The 25,295-nt window shown below is 42.2% G+C and overlaps 1 protein-coding gene across 24 annotated transcripts in view; it reads left to right on the forward strand.

Moving 5' to 3' along the window:
* DLG1 (discs large MAGUK scaffold protein 1) overlaps positions 1-25,295 on the forward strand; it is a 443,566-nt gene that overhangs the window by 13,410 nt on the left and 404,861 nt on the right. For all 24 annotated transcript variants that reach the window (XM_050963879.1, XM_050963878.1, XM_050963880.1 and 21 more), the window contains exon 3: positions 22,804-22,970. In XM_050963879.1, the coding sequence (XP_050819836.1) occupies positions 22,804-22,970 (167 nt within the window). The remainder of the gene's footprint in view (positions 1-22,803; positions 22,971-25,295) is intronic.

The raw sequence follows: 25,295 nt of genomic DNA on the forward strand, positions 1-25,295 counted from the left end.
TTCCAGACTGAGCAGGAAGCAGATGACAGCCTTCAGAAAGCGTGGGCGGCGGCACGGAGCACCCCACCGCCTCTCAGCTCTTCTAATCGATCCCGGTTTGTTATAGACCAAGGACTTTTATACAAGGAAATTCTTTCTGGTGGACACCGGGAAGAATGGCAGCCGCAAAAACAGTTGGTGGTTCCAACTAAGTACCGGGGGAAGCTCTTAAGCTTAGCCCATGATCATCCCAGTGGCCATGCTGGGGTGAACAGAACCAAGGACCGGTTGGGGAAGTCCTTCCACTGGGAGGGGATGGGCAAGGACGTTGCCAAGTATGTCCGGTCTTGTGAGGTATGCCAAAGAGTGGGTAAGCCTCAAGACCAGGTCAAGGCCCCTCTCCAGCCACTCCCCATAATTGAGGTCCCATTTCAGCGAGTAGCTGTGGATATTCTGGGCCCTTTCCCAAAAAAGACGCCCAGAGGAAAGCAGTACGTACTGACTTTAGTGGACTTTGCTACCCGATGGCCAGAAGCAGTAGCTCTAGGCAACACCAGGGCTAACACTGTGTGCCTAGCCCTAACAGACATCTTTGCCAGGGTAGGTTGGCCCTGCGACATCCTTACAGATTCAGGGTCTAATTTCCTGGCAGGGACCATGAAAAAACTGTGGGAAACTCATGGGGTGAATCACTTGGTTGCCACCCCATACCACCATCAAACCAATGGCCTGGTGGAAAGGTTCAATGGAACTTTGGGGGCCATGATACGAAAATTCATCAACGAATTCTCCAATAATTGGGACCTAGTGTTGCAGCAGTTGCTGTTTGCCTACAGGGCTGTACCACATCCCAGTTTAGGGTTTTCACCATTTGAACTTGTGTATGGTCACGAGGTTAAGGGGCCATTACAGTTGGTGAAACAGCAATGGGAGGGGTTTACGCCTTCTCCAGGAACTAACATTCTGGACTTTGTAAGCAACCTACAAAGCACCCTCCGACACTCTTTAGCCCTTGCTAGAGAGAACCTAAAGGATGCTCAAGAAGAGCAAAAGGCCTGGTATGACAGACATGCCAGAGAACGTTCCTTCAAGGTAGGAGACCAGGTTATGGTCTTGAAGGCGCAACAGGCCCATAAAATGGAAGCATCATGGGAAGGGCCATTCACGGTCCAAGAGCGCCTGGGAGCTGTAAACTACCTCATAGCATTTCCCAATTCCTCACTAAAGCCTAAAGTGTACCATGTTAATTCTCTCAAGCCTTTCTATTCCAGAGACTTACAGGTTTGTCAGTTTACAGTCCAGGGAGAGAATGCTGAGTGGCCTGACGGTGTCTACTACGACGGGAAAAAAGACGGTGGCGTGGAAGAGGTGAACCTCTCAACCACCCTGGAACGTCTGCAGCGGCAACAAATCAAGGAGCTGTGCACTAGCTTCGCCCCATTGTTCTCAGCCACCCCAGGACGGACTGAACGGGCATACCACTCCATTGATACAGGTAATGCTCACCCAATCAGAACCCCACCCTACCGAGTGTCTCCTCATGCCCAAGCTGCTATAGAACGGGAGATCCAGAACATGCTACAGATGGGTATAATCCGCCCATCTACCAGTGCATGGGCATCTCCAGTGGTTCTGGTACCCAAACCCGATGGGGAAATACGCTTTTGCGTGGACTACCGTAAGCTAAATGCTGTAACTCGTCCGGACAACTATCCAATGCCACGTACCGATGAGCTATTGGAAAAGTTGGGACGTGCCCAGTTCATCTCTACAATAGACTTAACCAAGGGGTACTGGCAAGTACCGCTAGATGAACCTGCCAAGGAGAGGTCAGCATTCATCACCCATGCGGGGGTGTATGAATTCAGTGTCCTTCCTTTCGGCCTTCGAAATGCACCCGCCACCTTCCAGAGGCTGGTAGATGGTCTACTAGCTGGACTGGGAGAATTTGCAGTTGCCTACCTCGATGATGTGGCCATTTTTTCAGACTCCTGGCCCGAACACCTACTACACCTGGAAAAGGTCTTTGAGCGCATCAGGCAGGCAGGACTAACTGTTAAGGCCAAAAAGTGTCAAATAGGCCAAAACAGAGTGACTTACCTGGGGCACCAGGTGGGTCGAGGAACCATAAACCCCCTACAGGCCAAGGTGGATGCTATCCAAAAGTGGCCTGTCCCAAAGTCAAAGAAGCAGGTCCAATCCTTCTTAGGCTTGGCCGGATACTACAGGCGATTTGTACCACACTACAGCCAAATCGCTGCCCCATTGACCGACCTGACCAAAAAGACCCAGCCAAATGCCGTTAAGTGGACTGATGAGTGTCAAAAGGCCTTTACCCAGCTTAAGGCGATGCTCATGTCTGACCCTGTGCTCAGGGCCCCGGACTTTGACAAGCCATTCCTAGTAACAACAGATGCATCTGAGCGTGGTATAGGAGCAGTGCTCATGCAGGAAGCAACAGATCACAACTTCCATCCTGTCGTGTTTCTCAGCAAGAAACTGTCTGAGAGGGAAAGTCACTGGTCAGTCAGTGAAAAGGAATGCTATGCCATTGTGTACGCCCTGGAAAAGCTACGCCCATATGTTTGGGGACGGCGGTTCCAACTACAAACTGACCATGCTGCACTAAAGTGGCTTCATACTGCCAAGGGGAACAACAAGAAACTTCTTCGTTGGAGTTTAGCTCTCCAAGATTTTGATTTTAAAATTCAGCACATCACAGGAGCTTCTAACAAAGTAGCTGATGCACTCTCCCGTAAGAGTTTCCCAGAATTCAGTAGTTAAAAAGTGTTCTTAAAATGTAGAAGTCTGTTAGTTATATACTTAGGGGTATATGTAAAGGTGCATGTGTTGTATTAATCTGTTTATTTTAAAGTTCTAGAAGGAAATCGCCGCCAGTGAGCTTCCCCACTGTCTGCAATTTGGGGGGCGTGTCATAAACAGATAGCTAAGGGTTAATGTCTCTTCCACCTGAAGCACCTGACCAGAGGACCAATCAGGAAACCGGATTTTTTCAACTCTGGGTGGAGGGAGTTTGTATCTGAGTCTTTGTTTTCCGTCTGCCTGCTTTCTCTGAGCTTTGGAGAAGTAGTTCTACTTTCTAGTCTTCTGTTTCTAAGTGTAAGGACAAAGAGATCAGCTAGTAAGTTATATGGTTTCTTTTCTTTGGTATTTGCATGAATATAAGTGCTGGAGTGCTTTGATTTGTATTCTTTTTGAATAAGGCTGTTTATTCAATATTCTTTTAAGCAATTGACTCTGTGTTGTATCATCTAATACAGAGAGAACATTTGTATGTATTTTTCTTTCTTTTTATATAAAGCTTTCTTTTAAGACCTGTTGGAGTTTTTCTTTACTTCAGGGAAATTGAGTCTGTACTCACCAGGGAATTGGTGGGAGGAAGAAGTCAAGGGGAGATCTGTGTGTTGGATTGCTAGCCTGACTTTGCATTCCCTCTGGGGGGAATAGGAAAGTACTTTTTGTTTCCAGGATTGGGAACGGAGAGGGGGAGTCCCTCTGTGTAGTTTCACAGAGCTTGTGTCTGTGTATCTCTCCAGGAGCACCTGGAGGGGGGAAGGGAAAAAGGATTATTTCCCTTGGTTGTGAGACTCAAGGGATTTGGGTCTTGGGGTCCCCAGGGAAGGTTTTTCAGAGGGACCAGAGTGCCCCAAAACACTCTAATTTTTTGGGTGGTGGCAGCAGGTACCAGGTCCAAGCTGGTAACTAAGCTTGGAGGTTTTCATGCTAACCCCCATATTTTGGACGCTAAGGTCCAAATCTGGGACTAGGGTTATTACAGATGTCTATATTAGAGACTTTTGCACAGAGGTAGGTACACTTGTGCAAACCTTTAGGCCTTGTCTAGGGAAAAATATTTTTTAAATTGGGTATCCTAACATGGTTTGAAATACTACTTAGCAGTTAGTGTGACCAAGGTGAAATCTTTAAAATCATAGTAGTTGGTTTTGGTGTATCAGGGATTTTTGCACTGGTGTAGCTAGTTACTAAGGACAGGTCCCGGGTTACAAAGGGAAAACAGTTGCATTGGATAAAACTGGTGTTGATCCATTCTTTCTGTGCACTTTTAGTCAGTGGCCTTTTGTAATCAAGATAGTTAGATTACTGAAAACACCTTTATAAGTAATTCTTGGATTAGAATGATAAGCAGTGAGTCCTTAAGTTTTGTGTTAGGATGTGTGGGAGAGGAACAGGATTTGCAGGTGTTCAGCACCTCTCAGAATCAGCCTTGATCTGAGAAGTGTGTGCTTTAAAAAAACAACCCTATTTGCAATTTCTTTCTAGGTGCATTAACTTTTGTTTTCATTTTTGTTTACCTATTATTAAAAAGCATCAGTAAAGCTAAAGAAATTACCACTAGAATCTAAGGCTTTGTCTGTGCTGGAAACTGAACAACAAAACTTCTGTCGTTCAAGGGTGTGAACAACGCTCCTGCCAACAAAGCTAGCGCTGCTCGTTGAGGGTGGAAGGATTTTTTGGCGGGAGAGCTCTCTCCTGCCAACAAACTGTGGCTACACTGTGTGCCTTTTAGCATCATGGCTGTTGTGGCACAGCCGTGTTGCTAAATGTGCAATAGTGTAAACAAAGCCGTTGGCCAGTGTTGTACGGATTGAACTAAAGGTGTGACTTAAAAAAAAAAAAAAGTTTAGTTAAACTGGTGCAAAATCCTGCCTTGATTCTCTGTTGACTTAAGGTATATTAAGAGTGTCCACAAGGGTTTTACTTCAGTTTAACTAAATTGCGTTTTAAGCCAATTTAGTGTGAAATCAGTACGAATATCTGAGTATAGATATAATCATAGAATATCAGGGTTGGAAGGGACCTCAGGAGATAGTCTTACAAGTTTTTCCTAATAGCCAACCTACTCTTAATTTAGAAGCAACATGGATCTATTTCCTTGTTTTCCTCTGTAGGAATTAATATTTATCTGAAAAGTTCATCTTTAAAAAAGTATCTTTAGTATACTAACTAGATGACTGGAAAAAATAACTCCAGGGCATGACTGGTATTCTGAGTCAGTTATAAGTCTCAAATCTATAGCTGAAGTAACATTAAGGTTGGTGTAAACCCTGGGTAGATTGATTTTAAAATCAAGCTAATGTAAATGACCAGTTTTAATCAGCAGGCAGGAAACCTTGGTTTGAATAATGTTAAACTTAATTTGCATTTGTACTTTTTAGTCAAGAAAGAGTCATTCTGTTGGTTGGTATAATCATTAAAACACGTTGATTTACAACCAGATATAGCCTGAACTCTAAGGTTAGCACGTCTTTTTGCTAACCAGGAGGATACACTACACTTATATGCATATATTTAAATAATTTTATAGTTGAACATCCATTTATTCAGATTTGTATATTTTATCTTTGTAAATCATTCACTGGGTCATTCATTAACATTCATACATTGTTTGCAAAGAGTATGTGTTTATAATGCAGTAGGAAAGGGATAGTTATATACCATAAGTGCACATTAACAAAGCCATAATATTGCTATGCACTCATATAGAAATCATTATGTATATATAATACTAAAAGCATATCACAAGCATCTAAAACTTGGGAGACTATTAATGTTTCCACTGAAATTTCATGTCCAAAGAAACCTGTAATGACAATAGCACTTTTTCAGTGGTGAACCTTACACAGAAAATTGGACAGACATTAGGTCACCAAACTTACATTAAAAAAAACACAAGGAAATGCAGAATTTAGGGTTAAATTTGAATCTGAACTCACTCCATTTTATCCAGGTATTGCATGTGTTTCGGAAATAGGCTGCATCACCCTTGGCATAATACTCTATTCAGTAGCTATGCACATCAGTGCGGTACCTAAGAACATAACGTAAGAACAGCCATACTGGGTCAGAGCAATGGTCCATCTAATCCAGTATCCTGCTTTCTGACAATGGGTGGAACCAGATGCTTCAGAGGGAATGAACATAGCAGGACAATTATCGAGTCCATTCACTCGTGTCTAGTTCCATCTTCTGGCATCAGAGGTTTAGGGACACGTAGAGCCTGGGGTTGCATATCTGATATAATAAATGATATGTCGAGAAGACCAACTTCTCTCTGAACTTCCCTGGTTTATTGTGTTCACGTAAGGATGGATAAAACTGATTTTTTTAAATCAGATTTTTATTCTAATGTAAATAAAAATCCTATTTAAACTATTTTTATTTTAAAAATAAACCTGTTCAATTAAATATGAAGTTATGAAAACCCATGTTAAGGGCTAAACTTAGTATAATTTATTAAAATAATTTAAATAAATAAAAATATATGGTGCATCAGTGAGCCCTCAAATTTTAACGAGTTAAAGGATGCTGCCTTTTTACTATATACACAACTAGGAGGGAATATTTTTGACTTCTGAGGTCAACTCAAGTGTTATAAATGTCTCAATATTATGAACTGCAGACTAGATGATCATATTGGTCCCTTCTGACCCTAAAGTCTATGAAAGTCTATGAATATTCTTTTCAGTCTTTACAATGGTAGAAAGGCAGATATTTACATTTTTCCAAATGTAAATATTATCAGTTTCTGTTGCACAGAAATGCTTTTGCCTTAATTACTTTTGGTTTTAGTTTAACTAGCAGGTGCAGAGAGAATATTTTCTTTATTTGGTCTAGTACATTCAAAATTGAGAAGCCAGCTGGGAGTTGAAAAAGCAAGAAATCTTGTTTTCCTCTTCCAATCGAGGAATAAAACACAGGTAGGAGAGAACAAGATCTACTATTTCTAAAATCTTGAAGGACATGGGGCCAGATTTTCAAAGATATTTATTTTGATGCTTAAAGATACATGCAAGTGCCTACTGCGATTTTCAGAAGCACCTAAGCAGGTTAGGTGCCTAACTTCCATTGAAATCAATGGGAGTTGAAACTGATATGCGTTAAGTTCCTAACCTGCTTAGGTACTTTTGAAAATCCCAGCAGGCACTTATTGACATCTTTGGACACTTAAATACTTTTGAAAAAATGGCCCAATGTGTCCAGAAACAGTCAGTTTACTAGCTACAGTTAATACTTTGTTTAATAAATCAGTTTTAAAAGCATAACGTGTTTTTATATTGCTTTTTCTTGTTACCACCTTATTTAAGGTACTTTTATGTAACTAACAAAAACAAATTTTAAATGCTGTTTTTGTACATTAGCTGGTTTCCATCCAAATTCAGCTGACAAGTCCAGATTAAAAATCTTCATCTCCCGCCCACAAAGCTACCTGCCCCTTTGTTGGAGGTGGTTTTATTTTGTTGGGGTAGGGGGATCTCTGTAGCTCTGAGCCCCCATGGGTGGTGGGGGCCCCAGAGCTCTCAGCTGCCCAGCCCCTTCCCATTTTATCATGGATATTTTTAGTAAAAGTCAGGGACAGGTCAAGGGCTTCCTTGAATTTTTCTTTATTGCCCATGACCTGTCCGTATCCTTATATATTGTCAGTTAAAAACATATATGCATTAAGAGTGCACAGCAGTAGTAGTCAATTTGACAAAATAAAATGTATAAAAAGAGATATGATATACTGTAACTAAAGAGGTTACATGAAGCAACAGCAATTCCATTTTGCAGTGCTAACATTGACACTTTTTACTCAGGGGACCATAGCAAAAGACGGGGTGGTGGGGGGGAATGGAGATATATAGCTTTGTTGGGGAATTAGCTTTGAAAAGGATATTCCAGAGAGTTTAATTTCATGCACCTGCGTTCCTTTTTTATCCACTGGTCATGCTGACAACATGCCCTGAGTCACCTGCATTACATGGATATTTTAAACTGGATGTAGGGGGTGGGATAAGCACAAAGGATAGATTAGTGCAGGAGCAGTTGAGAGAGCTGATATTTCTTCAGAGCTTTTGACTGAATACATTTGCAGGTTTTGGGAATTCGTCTACTATTCTGACAGCCAATATGATTCTGCTTATACTTTGTCTACTAGTTCTTCATTATCCCAAGCTGCTGAGAGCTTGGCAAATGCCACGCATGTCTTGAATTGCCTGCCCTGCTCTGAAATAACACACTGACCCTTTGGTCTTTTTGAAGCAGTGATCAGTCTCAAGAAAAGTCATGGGTGCACATTACCTGCTCGCTGCTTTTTTCAGTGCAATGAAAAGACACACACAGAAAGCAAGACATTAAACTTGGAATGAATATTCCTTTTTTAAATGTATCATGGATATAAGGAATGCAAGAACATTTTTGAAAGAATTAATTCACTGACACAGGAAAAGTACTTGGCCCCCTTATGTGAACAATTTTGAAAATATGCAGGAGTTGTAGGAATTTCCCCCACTAAGAATATATTTTTAAAACCATTTACATTTTGGTACAGTAATTGATGTAAATGTTAGGAGGATGGCTTGCCAACATTAATTAATCACCATGTGTGTAATAGAAGCACAAGATGGGGTACTAGAATTGGTGTCTCGTGTGTACCACCAAATCACACTAGGAAACAGGATGACTGGTTCCTTCTGGGTCCTTAAGCACCTACCTATAATATGTAGGAAAAAAACCCTGCATTATAATGGAGGACTTCAGTCTGAATGACACATGCTGGTAATCTCATGCTATCAGTACTGAAACATCCTTGAAATGTCTATATCAGAGATCAGCAACCTTTGACATGCAGCCCCTCAGGGAAATCTGCTGACAGGCTGGGACAGTTTGTTTACCTGTGGCATCTGCAGGTTCGGTCGATCGCAGCTCCCACTGGATGTGGTTCGCCGTTCAGGCCAATGGGGGCTGTGGGAAGCGCACGGACTGAGGGATGTGCTAGCTGCTGCTTCCCGCAGCCCCGTTGGCCTAGAACAGCGAACTGCGGCCAGTGGGAGCTGTGATCAGCTGAACCTGCAGATGCTGCAGGTAAACCAACCGTCCCAGCCCACCAGTGGATTTCCCTGATGGATCGCTTGCCAAAGATTGCCAATCCCTGGTCTATATTATAGATGACTGTTTTCTAATTCAGAAAGTGTTGCATCCACCATGGAGGAGATTTCTTCTTGACAGATAAAAGAGGAATTGATCACAGAAATAAAATTGACGATCATGTACCTGCAAGTGATCATGACTTTTTTTTAATCAATGCATTAGAAGCAAGAGGAGGACCAAGGACAGGGTAGGCCCACTGCTCAGTGAGGAGGGAGAAACAGTAACAGGAAACTTGGAAATGGCAGACATGCTTAATGACTTCTTTGTTTCGATCTTCACTGAGAAGTCTGAAGGATTGCCTAACATAGGGAATGCTTACGGGAAGGGGGTAGGTGTAGAAGATAAAATAAAAAAAGAGCAAGTTAAAAATCACTTAGAAAAGTTAGATACCTGCAAGTCACCAGGGCCTGATGAAATGCATCCTAGAATACTCAAGGAGTTAATAGAGGAGGTATCTGAGCCTCTAGCTATTATCTTTGGAAAGTCATGGGAGATGGGACAGATTCCAGAAGACTGGAAAAGGGCAAATATAGTGCCCATCTATAAAAAGGGAAATAAAAACAACCCAGGAAACTACAGACCAGTTAGTTTAACTTCTGTGCCAGGGAAGATAATGGAGCAAGTAATTAAGGAAATCATCTGCAAACACTTGGAAGGTGGTAAGGTGATAGGGAATAGCCAGCATGGATTTGTAAAGAACAAATCATGTCAAACCAATCTGATAGCTTTCTTTGATAGGATAACGAGCCTTGTGGATAAGGGAGAAGCGGTGGATGTGGTATACCTAGACTTCAGTAAGGCATTTGATACGGTCTCGCATGATATCCTTATCGATAAACTAGGCAAATACAATTTAGATGGGGCTACTATAAGGTGGGTGCATAACTGGCTGGATAACCATACCCAGAGAGTAGTTATTAATGGCTCCCAATCCTGCTGGAAAGGTATAACAAGTGGGGTTCCTCAGGGGTCTGTTTTGGGACCAGCTCTGTTCAATATCTTCATCAATGTCTTGGATGTTGGCATAGAAAGTACGCTTATTAAGTTTGCAGACGATACCAAACTGGGAGAGATTGCAGCTGCTTTGGAGGACAGGGTCAAAATGATCTGGACAAATTGGAGAGATGGTCTGAGGTAAACGGGATGAAGTTCAATCAAGACAAATGCAAAGTGCTCCTCTTAGGAAGGAACTGTTCCTTCCTTCTTAGGAAGGAACAATCAGTTTCACACATACAGAATGGGAAGAGACTGTCTAGGAAGGAGTATGGCAGAAAGAGAACTAGGAGTCATAGTGGACCACAAGCTAAATATACTATTGCAAAAAAAGCAAACGTGATTCTGGGATGCCTTAACAGGTGCGTTGTAAACAAGACACGAGAAGTCATTCTCCCGCTCTACTCTGCACTGGTTAGGCCTCAACTGGAGTAATGTGTCCAGTTCTGGGCACCGCATTTCAAGAAAGATGTGGAGAAATTGGTTGAGGGTCCGGGGAAGAGGAACAAGAATGATTAAAGGTCTTGAGAACATGACCTATGAAGGCAGGCTGAAAGAATTGGGTTTGTTTAGTTTGGAAAAGAGAAGACAGAGGGGACATGAGAGCAGTTTTCAGGTGTCTAAAAGGGTGTCATCAGGAGGAGGAAGAAACTTGTTCACCTTAGCCTCTAATGATAGAATAAGAGGCAATGGGCTTAAACTGCAGCAAGGGAGATTTAGGTTGGACAAAAGTTCCTAACTGTCAGGGTGGTTGAACACTGGAATAAATTGCCTAGGGAGGTTGTGGAATCTCCATCTCTGGAGATACTTAAGAGTAGGTTAGATAAATGTCTATCAGGGATGGTCTAGACAATATTTGGTCCTGCCATGAGGGCAGGGGACTGGACCTCTCGAGGTCCCTTCCAGTCCTAGAGTCTATGAATCTATGTGCAAGCAGAAAGTCCAAACCTTATCTATGTATAGACACATGCACTTTGTTCTCTAAAAGGGCTCATTTCACAAAGCTGAAAACAATTATGAGCCAAATCAGCTGAAAGAGAGAATTTAGTCAGAAAAATATAAATGATTTTTGGTAATTGCTTAATAACACTTTCCTTGATGCCCCAAAGTCCACAATCGAGAAATCATCCTGGCTTAGGGAGGAAGTAATACTGGCTATAAATATGTATTAAAAATATGGAACAAAGGGGAAGTTGATAGTAATGAATATAAATCAGAAGTTGGGAATTGTATACAATTGATAAGGAGAAAAAAGCGCACAAGTAGAAATCTGTGGCCAGCAGAGTAAAGGACAAAAAGGATTTTTTAAAAGCATATTAGGAACAAAAAAGAATCATAACAATGATATTTGTCCATTCCTAGATGAAATGGTAGAATTGTCAATAATGCAGAAAAAGCAGAAGTGTTCAATAAGTATTTCTATTCTGTATTTGAGGGAAAAAGATGTTGCATGATGAAGTACTTTCCATTCCAGTTGTAAATAAGGAAGATTTTAAACTGCAGCTGATAAAGTTAAACACTTTTTAATCAGCAGGTCTCGGTAACCTGCATTAAAGAGTTTTAAATGAGCTTAGCCATTGACACTGGTGTGTGTGGTTTTTGTGTGTGTGTGTGTGTGTGTGTAACATTGGGGACGTTTTGAAAGATGGGAAGAAAGCTGTTGATGTGCCACTATTTAAAAAGAGTAAATGGGATGACCCAGGTAATTATATACCTGTCAGCCTGACTTTGATGCTGGAGAGAAGAATGAAAGGAATGGTACGGCACTTGATTAATAAACAGTTAAAGGAGGGTAGTATAATTAATGCTAGTCAACATGTGTTTATGGAAAATAGATCCTGTCAATTTTGATACCTTTTTAAATGAGATGAAAAGTTTAGCTGATAAAGGTAATAGCGTTGATGTAATGGACTTCTAAAAGGTATTTGACTTTGATACATGACATTTTGATTAAAACAACCTAGAATTAAACAAAATCAAAATGACTTCCATTAAATGAATTTAAAACTGGCTAATTAACAGGTCTCAAAAGAATTTCATCCAGTAAAAGATATTACCTCACCTACCTTGTCTCAATGTAATTGTAAACAGGGGATCATCGTTGAATAGGTGTGTTTCTAGATGGGGTCCCACAGGGACTTGTTCTTGGCCCTGTGCTATTTTATTAATGACTAGGAAGAGAACATAAAATCATCTCTGATAACATTTGCACACAACTCAAAAGATTTGGGGAGTGATTAAATAATGGAGAGGACAGGTCACAGATAAAGGGTGATCTGGATTGCTTGTTAAATTGTTCTCAAGCAAACATTATGCCTCATAATATGGCTAAAATGTACGGGTATACATCTAGGAACAAAGAATGTAGGCAATACTTACAGGATGGGGGACTCTTTCCTTGGAAGCACTGGACCCCTTTTCTGGGGTTCCTAGTGGATCATAACTTAAATATGAGTCAACAGTGTAATGCTGTTGCAAAAAAAACCAAACATCATTCTGGGATGTATTATCAAGAGTATTTTAAGCAAGACACAAGAAGTAATTCTTTCACTCTACTCTGCGCTGATTAGGTCTCAGCTGGAGTATTATGTCCAGTTCTGGGTGCCACATTTCAGGAAAGATGTGGAGAAATTGGAGAAAGTCCAGAGAAGAGCAACAAAAAATTATTAAGTATCAGAGGGTAGCCGTGTTAGTCTGGATCTGTAAAAGCAGCAAAGAATCCTGTGGCACCTTATAGACTAACAGACGTTTTGGAGCATGAGCTTTCGTGGGTGAATACCCACTTCCTCAGATGCATGTAATGGAAATATCCAGGGGCAGGTATATATATGTGTGCTAGCAAGCAAGCTAGAGATAACGAGGTCAGTTCAATCAGGGAGGATGAGGCCCTGCTCCAGCAGCTGAGGTGTGAAAACCAAGAGAGGAGAAACTGGTTCTGTAATTGGCAAGCCATTCACAGTCTTTGTTCAATCCTGAGCTGATGGTGTCAAATTTGCAGATGAACTGAAGCTCAGCAGTTTCTCTTTGAAGTCTGGTCCTGAAGTTTTTTTGCTGCAGGATGGCCACCTTAAGGTCTGCTATAGTGTGGCCAGGGAGGTTGAAGTGTTCTCCTACAGGTTTTTGTATATTGCCATTCCTAATGTCTGATTTGTGTCCATTTATCCTTTTCCGTAGAGACTGTCCAGTTTGGCCGATGTACATAGCAGAGGGGCATTGCTGGCATATGATGGCGTATATTACATTGGTGGATGTGCAGGTGAATGAACCAGTGATGGTGTGGCTGATCTGGTTAGGTCCTGTGATGGTGTCGCTGGTGTAGATATGTGGGCAGAGTTGGCATCGAGGTTTGTTGCATGGATTGGTTCCTGAGCTAGAGTTATTATGGTGTGGTGTGCAGTTACTGGTGAGAATATGTTTCAGGTTGGCAGGTTGTCTGTGGGCAAGGATTGGCCTGCCACCCAAGGCCTGTGAAAGTGTGGGATCATTGTCCAGGATGGGTTGTAGATCCTTGATGATGCGTTGGAGGGGTTTTAGCTGGGGGCTGTATGTGATGGCCAGTGGAGTCCTGTTGGTTTCTCTCTTGGGTTTGTCTTGTAGTAGGAGGCTTCTGGGTACACGTCTGGCTCTGTTGATCTGTTTCCTTATTTCCTCGTGTGGGTATTGTAGTTTTGAGAGTGCTTGGTGGAGATTTTGTAGGTGTTGGTCTCTGTCTGAGGGGTCAGAGCAGATGCGGTTGTACCTCAGTGCTTGGCTGTAGACAATGGATCGTGTGATGTGCCCGGGATGGAAGCTGGAGGCATGAAGGTAGGCATAGTGGTCGGTGGGTTTTCGATATAGGGTGGTGGTAATGTGACCATCACTTATTTGCACCGTGGTGTCAAGAAAGTGGACCTCCCGTGTAGATTGATCCAGGCTGAGGTTGATGGTGGGGTGGAAGCTGTTGAAATCATGGTGGAATTTTTCCAGAATCTCCTTCCCATGGGTCCAGATGATGAAGATGTCATCAATGTAGCGTAGACAGAGAAGGGGTGTGAGTGGACGAGAGCTGAGGAAGCGTTGTTCCAGGTCGGCCATGAAGATATTGGCATATTGTGGGGCCATGCGGGTGCCCATAGCAGTGCCACTGATCTGGAGATATATATTGTCATCAAATTTGAAATAGTTGTGTGTAAGTATAAAGGCACAGAGCTCAGCAGCCAGTTGTGCTGTGGCATCATCAGGGATAGTGTTTCTGACAGCTTGTATTCCATCTGTGTGTGGGATGTTTGTGTAGAGAGCCTCTACATCCATGCTGGCTAGGATGGTGTTTTCTGGGAGGTCACCAATGCATTGTAGTTTCCTCAGGAAATCAGTGGTGTCGCGGAGATAGCTGGGAATGCTGGTGGCATAGGGTCTGAGTAGAGAGTCCATATATCCAGACAGTCCTTCAGTGAGAGTGCCAATGCCCGAGATGATGGGGCGTCCAGGATTGCCGGGTTTGTGGATCTTGGGTAGTAGATAGAATAACCCTGGTCGGGGCTCTAGGGGTATGTTGATTTCTTCTGGTGTTAGTGTAGGGAGTGTCCTGAGTAGATGCTGTAGTTTCTTAGTGTATTCCTCAGTGGGATCTGAGGGAAGTGGCCTGTAGAATTTGGTATTGGAGAGTTGTCTGGCTGCCTCCTTTTGATAGTCAGACCTGTTCATGATCTACATTGTCTACAGCCAAGCACTGAGGTACAACCGCATCTGCTCTGACCCCTCAGACAGAGACCAACACCTACAAAATCTCCACCAAGCATTCTCAAAACTACAATACCCACACGAGGAAATAAGGAAACAGATCAACAGAGCCAGACGTGTACCCAGAAGCCTCCTACTACAAGACAAACCCAAGAGAGAAACCAACAGGACTCCACTGGCCATCACATACAGCCCCCAGCTAAAACCCCTCCAACGCATCATCAAGGATCTACAACCCATCCTGGACAATGATCCCACACTTTCACAGGCCTTGGGTGGCAGGCCAATCCTTGCCCACAGACAACCTGCCAACCTGAAACATATTCTCACCAGTAACTGCACACCACACCATAATAACTCTAGCTCAGGAACCAATCCATGCAACAAACCTCGATGCCAACTCTGCCCACATATCTACACCAGCGACACCATCACAGGACCTAACCAGATCAGCCACACCATCACTGGTTCATTCACCTGCACATCCACCAATGTAATATACGCCATCATATGCCAGCAATGCCCCTCTGCTATGTACATCGGCCAAACTGGACAGTCTCTACGGAAAAGGATAAATGGACACAAATCAGACATTAGGAATGGCAATATACAAAAACCTGTAGGAGAACACTTCAACCTCCCTGGCCACACTATAGCAGACCTTAAGGTGGCCATCCTGCAGCAAAAAAACTTCAGGACCAGACTTCAAAGAGAAACTGCTGAGCTTCAGTTCATCTGCAAATTTGACACCATCAGCTCAGGATTGAACAAAGACTGTGAATGGCTTGCCAATTACAGAACCAGTTTCTCCTCTCTTGGTTTTCACACCTCAGCTGCTGGAGCAGGGCCTCATCCTCCCTGATTGAACTGACCTCGTTATCTCTAGCTTGCTTGCTAGCACACATATATATACCTGCCCCTGGATATTTCCATTACATGCATCTGAGGAAGTGGGTATTCACCCACGAAAGCTCATGCTCCAAAACGTCTGTTAGTCTATAAGGTGCCACAGGATTCTTTGCTGCTTTTAAATAATTATTAAAGCTCTAGAAAACATGACCTATGCGGGAAGATTGAAAAATTTGTGTTTGTTTAGTCTGGAGAAGAGAAGACGGAGAGGGGAGTTGATAAGTTTTCAATTGCATTAAAGTGCATATACTGGCACTAGAAAAGGTTCAGAAAAGGGCAACTAAAATGATTAGGGGTTTGGAGAGGGTCCCATATGAGGAAAGATTAAAGAGGCTAGGACTCTTCAGCTTGGAAAAGAGGAGACTAAGGGAGGATATGATAGAAGTATATAAAATCATGAGTGATGTAGAGAAAGTGAACAAGGAAAAATTGTTTACTTATTCCCATAATACAAGAACTAGGGGTCACCAAATGAAATTAATAGACAGCAGGTTTAAAACAAATAAAAGGAAGTTCTTCACGCAGCGCACAATCAACTTGTGGAACTCCTTACCTGAGGAGGTTGTGAAGGCTAAGACTATAACAGCGTTTTAAAGAGAACTGGATAAATTCATGGTGATTAAGTCCATAAATGGCTATTAGCCAGGATGGGTAAGGAATGTTGTCCCTAGCCTCTGTTTGTCAGAGGATGAAGATGGATGGCAGGAGAGGGATCACTTGATCATTGCCTGTTAGGTTCACTCCCTCTGGGGCACCTGGCATTGGCCACTGTCAGTAGACAGGATACTGGGCTAGATGGACCTTTGGTCTGACCTGATACAGCTGTTCTTATGTTCTTATAAAGGTTTTTACAAGGAGGAGGGAGAAGAATCGTTGTTCTTAACTTCTGAGGATAGGACAAGAATCAATGGGCTTAAATTGCATCAAGGCAGGTTTAGGTTGGACATTAACCACTCTGATAGTTAGGAATTTTTTCCTAAACACTGGAATAAATTGCCTAAGAAGGTTGTGGAATCTCCATCATTGGGGATTTTTAAGAGCAGGTTGGACAAACACCTGTCAAGGATGGTCTAGATAAGGGGTCGGCAACCTTTCAGAAGTGGTGTGCCAAGTCTTCAGTTATTCACTCTGATTTAAGGTTTTGCGTGCCAGTAATACATTTTAATGTTTTGAGAAGAAACCACCTTAGGATGGTTGAAAATCCCTTTTTGTAGTTTCTTGCTTCATATCACAGGATGAGTATGTCCCCTATTAACTTTGTTTTTTTTCTTTCAGTGATGGGCTCATCACTGATGACTAGTTGAATATTACTCATAGACTCATAGACTCATAGGTCAGAAGGGACCAATCTGATCATCTAGTCTGACCTCCTGCACAAGGCAGGCCACAGAACCCCACCCATCCAATTTTATACAACCCCTATCCCAGGATTGAGTTTTTGAAATCCTCAAAAATGGTTTGAAGACCTCAAGCTGCAGAGACACCACCAGCAAGCGACCCGTGCCCCACGCTGCAGGGGAAGGCGAAAAACCTCCAGGGCACCTGCCAATCCGCCCTGGAGGAAAATTCCTTCCCGACCCCAAATATGGCGATCAGCTAAACCCTGAGCATGTGGGCAAGAGTCACCAGCCAGCACCCAAGAAGGAGTTCTCCGCAGCAACTCAGTACCCATCGCATGCAACATCTCCCCGCAGACCATTGAGCAGACCTGTCTGGTGGTAATTCAAGATCAATTGCCCAAATTAACGATCCTATCATAACATCCCCTCCATATACTTATCAAGCTTTGTCTTAAAGCCAGGAAAGTCTTTTGCCCCTACTACTTCCCTCGGAAGGCTATTCCAGAACTTCACTCCCCTAATGGTCAGAAACCTTCGTCTAATTTCAAGCCTAAACTTCCTAATATCCAGTTTATACCCATTCGTCCTCGTGGTTACATTAGTACTAAACTTAAATAATTCCTCTCCCTCCCTAACGTTAACCCCCTTGATATATTTATATAGGGCGAGCATATCCCCCCTCAGCCTTCTTTTGGCCAGGCTAAACAAGCCAAGCTCTTTGAGTCTCCTTTCATAAGGCAGTTTTTCCATTCCTCGGATCATCCTCGTAGCCCGTCTCTGAACCTGTTCCAGTTTGAATTCATCCTTCTTGAACATGGGACACCAGAACTGCACACAGTATTCCAGATGGGGTCTCACCAACGCCGTATACAACGGTACTAACACCTCCTTATCCTTGCAGGAAATACCCCGCCTGATGCATCCCAAAATCGCATTTGCTTTTTTAACAGCCGTATCACATTGGCGACTCATAGTCATCCTGCTATCAACCAGTACCCCAAGGTCCTTCTCTTCTTCCGTCGCTTCCAACTGATGCGCCCCCAACGTATATCCAAAATTCTTATTATTAGTTCCTAAATGCATGACCTTGCACTTCTCACTATTGTATTTCATCCTATTTTTATTACTCCAGTTTACAAGGTGGTTCAGATCTTCTTGAATAGCATCCCTGTCCTTCTCCGTGTTAGCAATACCCCCCAGCTTCGTGTCATCCGCGAACTTTATTAGCACATTCCCGCTCTTTGTGCCAAGGTCAGTAATAAAAAGGTTAAATAAGATCGGTCCCAAAACCGATCCTTGAGGGACTCCACTGGTGACCTCCTTCCAGTCCGACAGTTCACCTTTCAATACGACCCTCTGGAGTCTCCCCTTTAACCAGTTCCTTATCCACCTTACAACTTTCATATTCACTCCCAGCTTTTCCAATTTAACTAACAGCTCCCCGTGCGGAACCGTGTCGAACGCCTTACTGAAATCTAGGTAAATTATATCTACCGCATTTCCTTTATCTAAGTAATCCGTCACCTTCTCAAAGAAGGAGATCAGATTGGTTTGGCACGATCTACCTTTAGTAAATCCGTGTTGCAATTCGTCACAATTACCATTGACCTCTATGTCCTTAACTACTTTCTCTCTTAAAATTTTTTCCAAGACCTTACATACTACAGACGTCAAGCTAACAGGCCTATAATTACCCGGATCACTCTTTTTCCCTTTCTTAAAAATAGGAACTACATTAGCAATCCTCCAGTCATACGGCACAACCCCCGAGATTATCGATCGCTTAAAAATTCTCGCTAACGGGCTCGCAATTTCACGCGCCAGTTCCTTTAATATCCTCGGGTGGAGATTGTCCGGGCCCTCCGACTTCGACCCATCGAGCTGTTCAAGTACGGCCTCTACCTCAGTTGCAGTAATATCCACTTCCATATCCACATTCCCGTTTATCATCCCTCCATCATCGCAAGGTTCCTCACTAGTCTTATTAAAAACCGAGGCAAAGTACTTGTTTAGATGTTGGGCCATGCCTAGGTTATCCTTAACCTCCATTCCATCCTCAGTGTATAGCGGCCCCACTTCTTCTTTCTTTGTTTTCTTCTTATTTATGTGGCTGTAGAACCTTTTACTATTGGTTTTGATTCCCTTTGCAAGTTCCAGTTCAATGCGGCTTTTAGCCTTCCTCACCTTATCCCTACATGTTCTGACCTCAGCAAGGTAGCTTTCTTTACTGATCCTGCCTTCCTTCCACTCCCTGTAAGCTTTCCGCTTTTGTCTAATCCCCTCTCTGAGTTGCTTGCTCATCCAGTTTGGCCTGCAACTCCTGCCCATGGTTCTTTTCCCCTTTCTCGGGATGCAGACTTCCGACAGTCTCCGCAGCTGCGACTTAAAGTAATTCCAGGCCTCCTCCACATTTAAATCCACTAATTCCTCCGTCCAATCCACTTCCCTAACTAATTTCCTTAACTCTTTAAAATTAGCCCTCGAGAAGTCAAAAACCCTAATCGCAGATCTACATTTGTTTATCCTTCCATCTAGTTTGAACTGAATCAGCTCATGATCACTCGAACCAAGGTTGTCCCCTACCACCATTTCTTCTACAAGGTCCTCACTGCTCACCAACACCAAGTCTAAAATGGCATCCCCTCTAGTAGGTGCTTCAACTACTTGATGAAGAAATCCATCCGCAATCACATCCAGAAAAATCTGACCCCTATTATTCGTGCAAGTACTCGTCCTCCAGTCTATATCCGGGAAGTTGAAGTCCCCCATAATCACACATCTTCCCTTTGTGTTTACTTCACTAAAGACATTAAAGAGGTCTCTATCCATATCCCAATCCGATCCCGGCGGTCTGTAGCACACCCCAAGCACTATCTCAGGGGAAGCTCTAGTTGCTTTTTTACCCAGCGTGATTTTTGCCCAGACGGACTCCGTCTTATCCATTCCATCGCATCTTATTTCGCTACATTTAATTTCATCATTGATGTACAAGGCTACTCCCCCACCTTTGCCTTTCTTCCTGTCTTTTCTGAACAGCACATAGCCTTCAATACCCGTGCTCCAGTCATGAGTACTATTCCACCAGGTTTCGGTAATCCCTATAATATCCGGCTTCACTTCCTGCACGAGTAACTTTGATATTTGATAACTATTCAATACTTCTAGCTGGGTTGAATGGCTTCTGTTTCTCTTTCCCCTCTTGATCAGATTGCCTGTCTGCTTCTTCCGTTTCTATGCAGTGTAGTTGTAGATGTGTCAGTCCCAAGTTATTAGAGAAACCAATGGTCCAATAAAAGATATTACCTCATCAACCTTATCTCTTCAGTTTCTACTGCTTCTCCAGTTCCTTTATCACTGATCTTCTCCTTGTGGTGTCTGGAGCACCAATTTTCTGAATCTGTTCTAGTATTGTCACCACCTTACACATCTTGCACCAGAAATCTCTTGACTTCTGACAGAAAGAAAGATAGCAAATCCAAGGCATGTCACAGAAGTTGTTTTGTTGTTCATATCCACCACCTGTGGAAGAGCTATACTTGAACAGAAGGAATCACAGTTCCTCCTGTAAATATCCTCTGAAAGTTCCCTGTTCGTTGCCCCATTCTGCTTAAGGGTTTGCTTGGCTCCTGATTTGTATACCAAGTGTTGCTGCTTTTGCTCCATTTCCTTGCTCTCAGGGAGAGATTAACTACTCAGATATCAAATGCTGAGTCTGATCAAAGACCCAACGGTGCCAGCCATGTAATCTTCACAGACCTAAACAGACCTGTCTCACCTGGCGTGACCTTTATGGAGACAAATTACAAACAGACCAAACATATAACTCACCAACTAACTGTACCTGCAGTCAGAGGATCTGCAGTTACTCCCTCCAGAATGCTCCTGTTTGCCTGTATCCTGCCACAAAACATTTGAGATACTTGGATTTTTTCCCTAAACCCCGGTTTATTTAGCACAAGAGTCATTACACTGGTCTACAATTTTTCAGAAGTCGTCTGCTTCAGAGATAAAATGTGATATTTATTATGTATTTTGATGTGCTGAATTCAAATATGACAATTCAAATAACTGATTGGCTACTGTTTCTAAGATATTTAAGTTTTTACATTTTATATCTATGTATATTGTGTAGATAGTAGAGTTTTAATCATAAATTGTAAACCTAGGTCTTTTGATGTGTTTATGGTTGCTTTACATGATATTTCACCTGTCCTGTTTATGTAACACTTTAAAAATCAGCAAAAGGGTTATATAAATAAAATTTATTATGAAACAAAAGGCAAAAAACTATTATGTACATAGTTTAGTCCTATTCAGTGTCTCCTTGGCGCTTCTTGGCTTGTCTCTTGTATTCATTAAATGGAGCATCTCTTGTCACTGTCCAGCAATAGTCTGCAAGCATTGATGGGCTCCATTTGTCCTGATAGCCTGCCAGGAGGTTCCACTGCTGCAGACTGGAGCCCAACAGCTCTGCCTTACTCTTGGGTAGTTCCAAATCCCTGACAAAGTCATTCAGTTCGCCTTGTGTTATGAGGTGTGGTTCAGAGGAGGAGGATGGGAGAAAATGTGGGTCCTGTGACATTGATGGTTCAGGACCAGAAGTTTCATCCTCTTCCTCTTCCTCGTCTGACTCAAGTGAGAATGATTCTGGTGCATCAGGAACCGGCAGTCCTTTTCCGTGGGGTACTGGGCGTATAGCTCATGGAATGTTTGGATAATGCACAGTCCACTTTTTCTTCTTTGACACACCTTTCCCAACTGGAGGCACCATGCAGAAGTAACAATTGCTGGTATGATCTGTTCGCTCTCTCCAAATCATTGGCACTGCAAAAGGCATAAATTTCCTTTTCCTGTTCAACTACTGGCGAAGATTTGTTGCACAAGTGTTGCAGCATATGTGTGGGGCCCACCTCTTGTCCTGATCTTCAATTTTGCAGCCAAAATAAAGGTGATAGGCTTTCTTAACCAAAGTGGTTATACTGCGCTTTTGTGATGCAAAAGTCACTTCACCACAAACATAGCAGAAGTTATCTGCACTGCTCACATGAGTATGAGGCATCTCTGCTCACTTTGGCTAAACAGAAATGTGTCCCTTTGCAAAATCAAACACTAACAAAGAAGAGAGCACGACACTGTATGATTTCTAGAGCTGATATAGGGCAATTTGTTCAGCAGAGTGTTGTTAGCTTTGTTATGATTGCATCATCCACGACTTCTAGGAATAACATGATGCAATTCATATCATGTGTGACGCAATACCAGCTTCAGATTGCATCATTCATTGTTTTGCCTAAAAAGCAAGTACTGTCCAAACCCAGTCATAGATTTATTCATAGATCCAGTCAAAGATGTAGTTTAGTCATTTCTGGTTTAAATTGAGATCCCTTCCCTTTATAACTCACTTATCCTCCGCCATTCCCAAGTCAAGGGTCGTATATACTGACCCAGTAGCATATCTTGAAAACTAGAGCTAATCAACAATTTTAAGCATAATTTTCATTCTCAGTGACCCAGAATTAGTAAAGTTGGACTACATTTATTTCAGAAGCATTTTGACTGTAGAGCAATGTTATCTTTTAGCATGTCTCTTTCTTGAAACTGGCTTATCTAGCCTTAATTTTTCATTTACCAAGGAAAATAAGATGATAATTGAAGCTTAAAATTAGAAATGCTGTAACTGGTAAGTAACTTTGTTTTTTGTTAGCTTTGTACTGTATTTATTAGTCAATCGGTGATATGTGCTGCTTTTACCCAGGCAATGCTGCTTTACATCTCAGTTTTTATTCTGGTTATGGGACTAAAACGTTGTATAGTCTTGTGTAATTTTTTTTTAAAGCTTACTAAAAGAAACTACTAATATAATTGTACTGTAATATAAAATCTCATTTCTGAACCATTTTTACATTTCTAGATATTCAAGAATTTTATGAAGTGACCTTACTGGACAGTCCAAAATGTATTGATCACTCTAAGCTGTCTGAACCAGTACAACATGTGAATACCTGGGATTTCTCCAGCCTTCCAAGCACAACAGTGACATCAGAAACACTGCCAAGCAGCCTTAGCCCAAGTATAGAGGTATGGTGTGGATGATGGTCCTATTTATCTCAGTTCTTGATCAAACATTTCCTATTTTATGGGATGTAACCTACTGCAGGTTTGAAGATATCAACTAATGTGTAGTTTTATTCTTATTCCTCACTCCCTCTTCTTGTCAGAAGTATTTATATTCCTGGGAAAAATTCCTGTATTACTTTTTTTCATCGACAGTCTTAGTCACAGGAGGACTATTGCAGAAATAACTTCTTTAAATATGGATATGAATGAGTATTTACAAAACAAAAAGAGGTGAATGCACTCCAGATTCTTGACTGTATCTTTAAACAGGGCTCTTATTCTCAAATCCAAGGTTTGCAATAACTAATGAGTTCAGAATCACCACACCTAGCCATACAAACTTGAGATCAGATCTAGTCATACGTAGAACATGTTACCACCACTGGATCCTATCTATCAGCATTTCAGTCCATTGAAATGTTTTGCTTGAAAATCCCAGCGATTTGTATTGGTGGCCCTCTTCTGTTATTCTTAAGAATATGCTGCTACCCTTATCAAGGAATGGAGAAAGGTCCAGTTGGCTGAGTCAAGCTGAGAGTTCATTCCCTCCTAGTACAGGAGCTGTGTGTGCAGTCTGTACATTAATTCCAGCCCTTTTCTCTGAGGTATCTTCAAAGCCATACAGGAGCTTTGGATATCCAATTCACATTATTTTTAAAGGAAATTTGAGGACCAAACTTCTTGGTGACTTTGAAAAATCTCAGTCTTGAAATAACTTTTTCCCATGTGACAGGATAAATTGCTAACATTAGGATATTGTGACTCATGGGGGAGTTAGAATTCTTCCCTTGTTAAAAATTTTAACTTTATCACTTCTAAAGAGTGTGGTTTGTGTTGAAAATTCTCATTCTCGGGTTCTGTGTTTTATCCAAAGTAGCAAATGTTGTACATATCTTAAAAAATACACTAGATATGATTCTAGGAATTAGACAATGAACCTTTAATTTTTAACAAAAGTGATTGAAATAGCAAAACTAGAGTTGTAAGACATCTGGATGATCTCCTACACATCACATGTTTATGTCTCTAATCTACAGTGGAGTCGCATCATATTTTTTTTGCTTTGTCTTCAGTTTGGGCGGGAGTCTGGGCAGCCTTTTTTTTTTTTTTCCCTTTGGCAAAATGGTAGCGCCGGTGCGGCAGGGAGTGTGTGCTCAAAAATTTTACTGATGGGGTGCGTGATCAAAAAAGTTTGGAGACTACTGCCCTAAGATATGTGGACTATATCAGCAAAGATACAGGGCTATAGCTGTGCTGGTATAATCCTGTAGTGTAGATGCAACCTATACTAACAGAAGGGGGTTTTCTGTTGGTTTAGGTACATCACCTCTCTGAGGGATGGTAGCTGGATTGAAGGAAGCATTCTTCTTTCAGTCCAGCTTTATCTGCACTGGTGGTTAGGTCGGCATAGCAACATCAGTCAGGGATGCAGGTTTTTCTCACCCTTAACCAACATAGCTATCTATGTTAGCTTAAACTTTAAGTGTGGCCCAGCCTAAGTGAGTTGCCCAGTCTGATTTTACAGGCTAACATCAACACCTTGGTTGTTCTTTGAGTGTATATCCTTATGGGTGCTTCACCATAGCATGTGTTTGTGCGTGTGCACTTTTGACTGGAGATTGTAAATAGCAGTGTCTTGTGCTCCCATGTGAAGGGGTATGAGGAGGCGTGGACCTGCCACCACTTCAGTTTCTTCTTGACTGCCTGTGGTTTGAGATGGAGCAATTGTTTTTTGTTGCTTTCAACCTACTTTCTGCCTTGGTTGTTTACTTCCTTTGTTTGTTTTGTTTATTATAGTTTTTATTTTCTAGTAAATTTTTTTCTTAGTTGTAGCATACTTTGTGCTAGGGGGTTTGCCCCCAAATTTCTTGCCCCTTGTGGTCTCTGGCAGTTCCCTGGATTATGCCTAGGACTCTGGAGTTCCAACCTTATCATAACTGCCACAGGTCTTTTCCTCATAGTGATGGGCACTCAAGTTGTATCTGATATGTTGGAGAAACTCACTTACCATCAAAGCGTAAAGTCTGCTTGGGGTTCAGAGGTAGGTCCCATAAAGATAGAGAGGCTAAACTGAAGCGTCTCTTAATAGAATGCTGCCTATTGCTCCCGCCCCACCTGGTATGTTGGTCTCAGCTTCGTAGGCCGCTCCAGTGACTTCTGGAGCTACAGGCGCAGTTCCAGAGATGAAATCCTCAAAACAAGATAACCTCTAGAGATGTTTTAGAAAGAGGGGCAAGTCACTTCATAGATCTGATTCTTGTCCCACAGTGGGTGCAGCCGATTCTC

The sequence above is a fragment of the Gopherus flavomarginatus genome, chromosome 8 (genome assembly GCF_025201925.1).
Source record: "Gopherus flavomarginatus isolate rGopFla2 chromosome 8, rGopFla2.mat.asm, whole genome shotgun sequence".
Lineage (NCBI taxonomy): Eukaryota > Metazoa > Chordata > Testudines > Testudinidae > Gopherus > Gopherus flavomarginatus.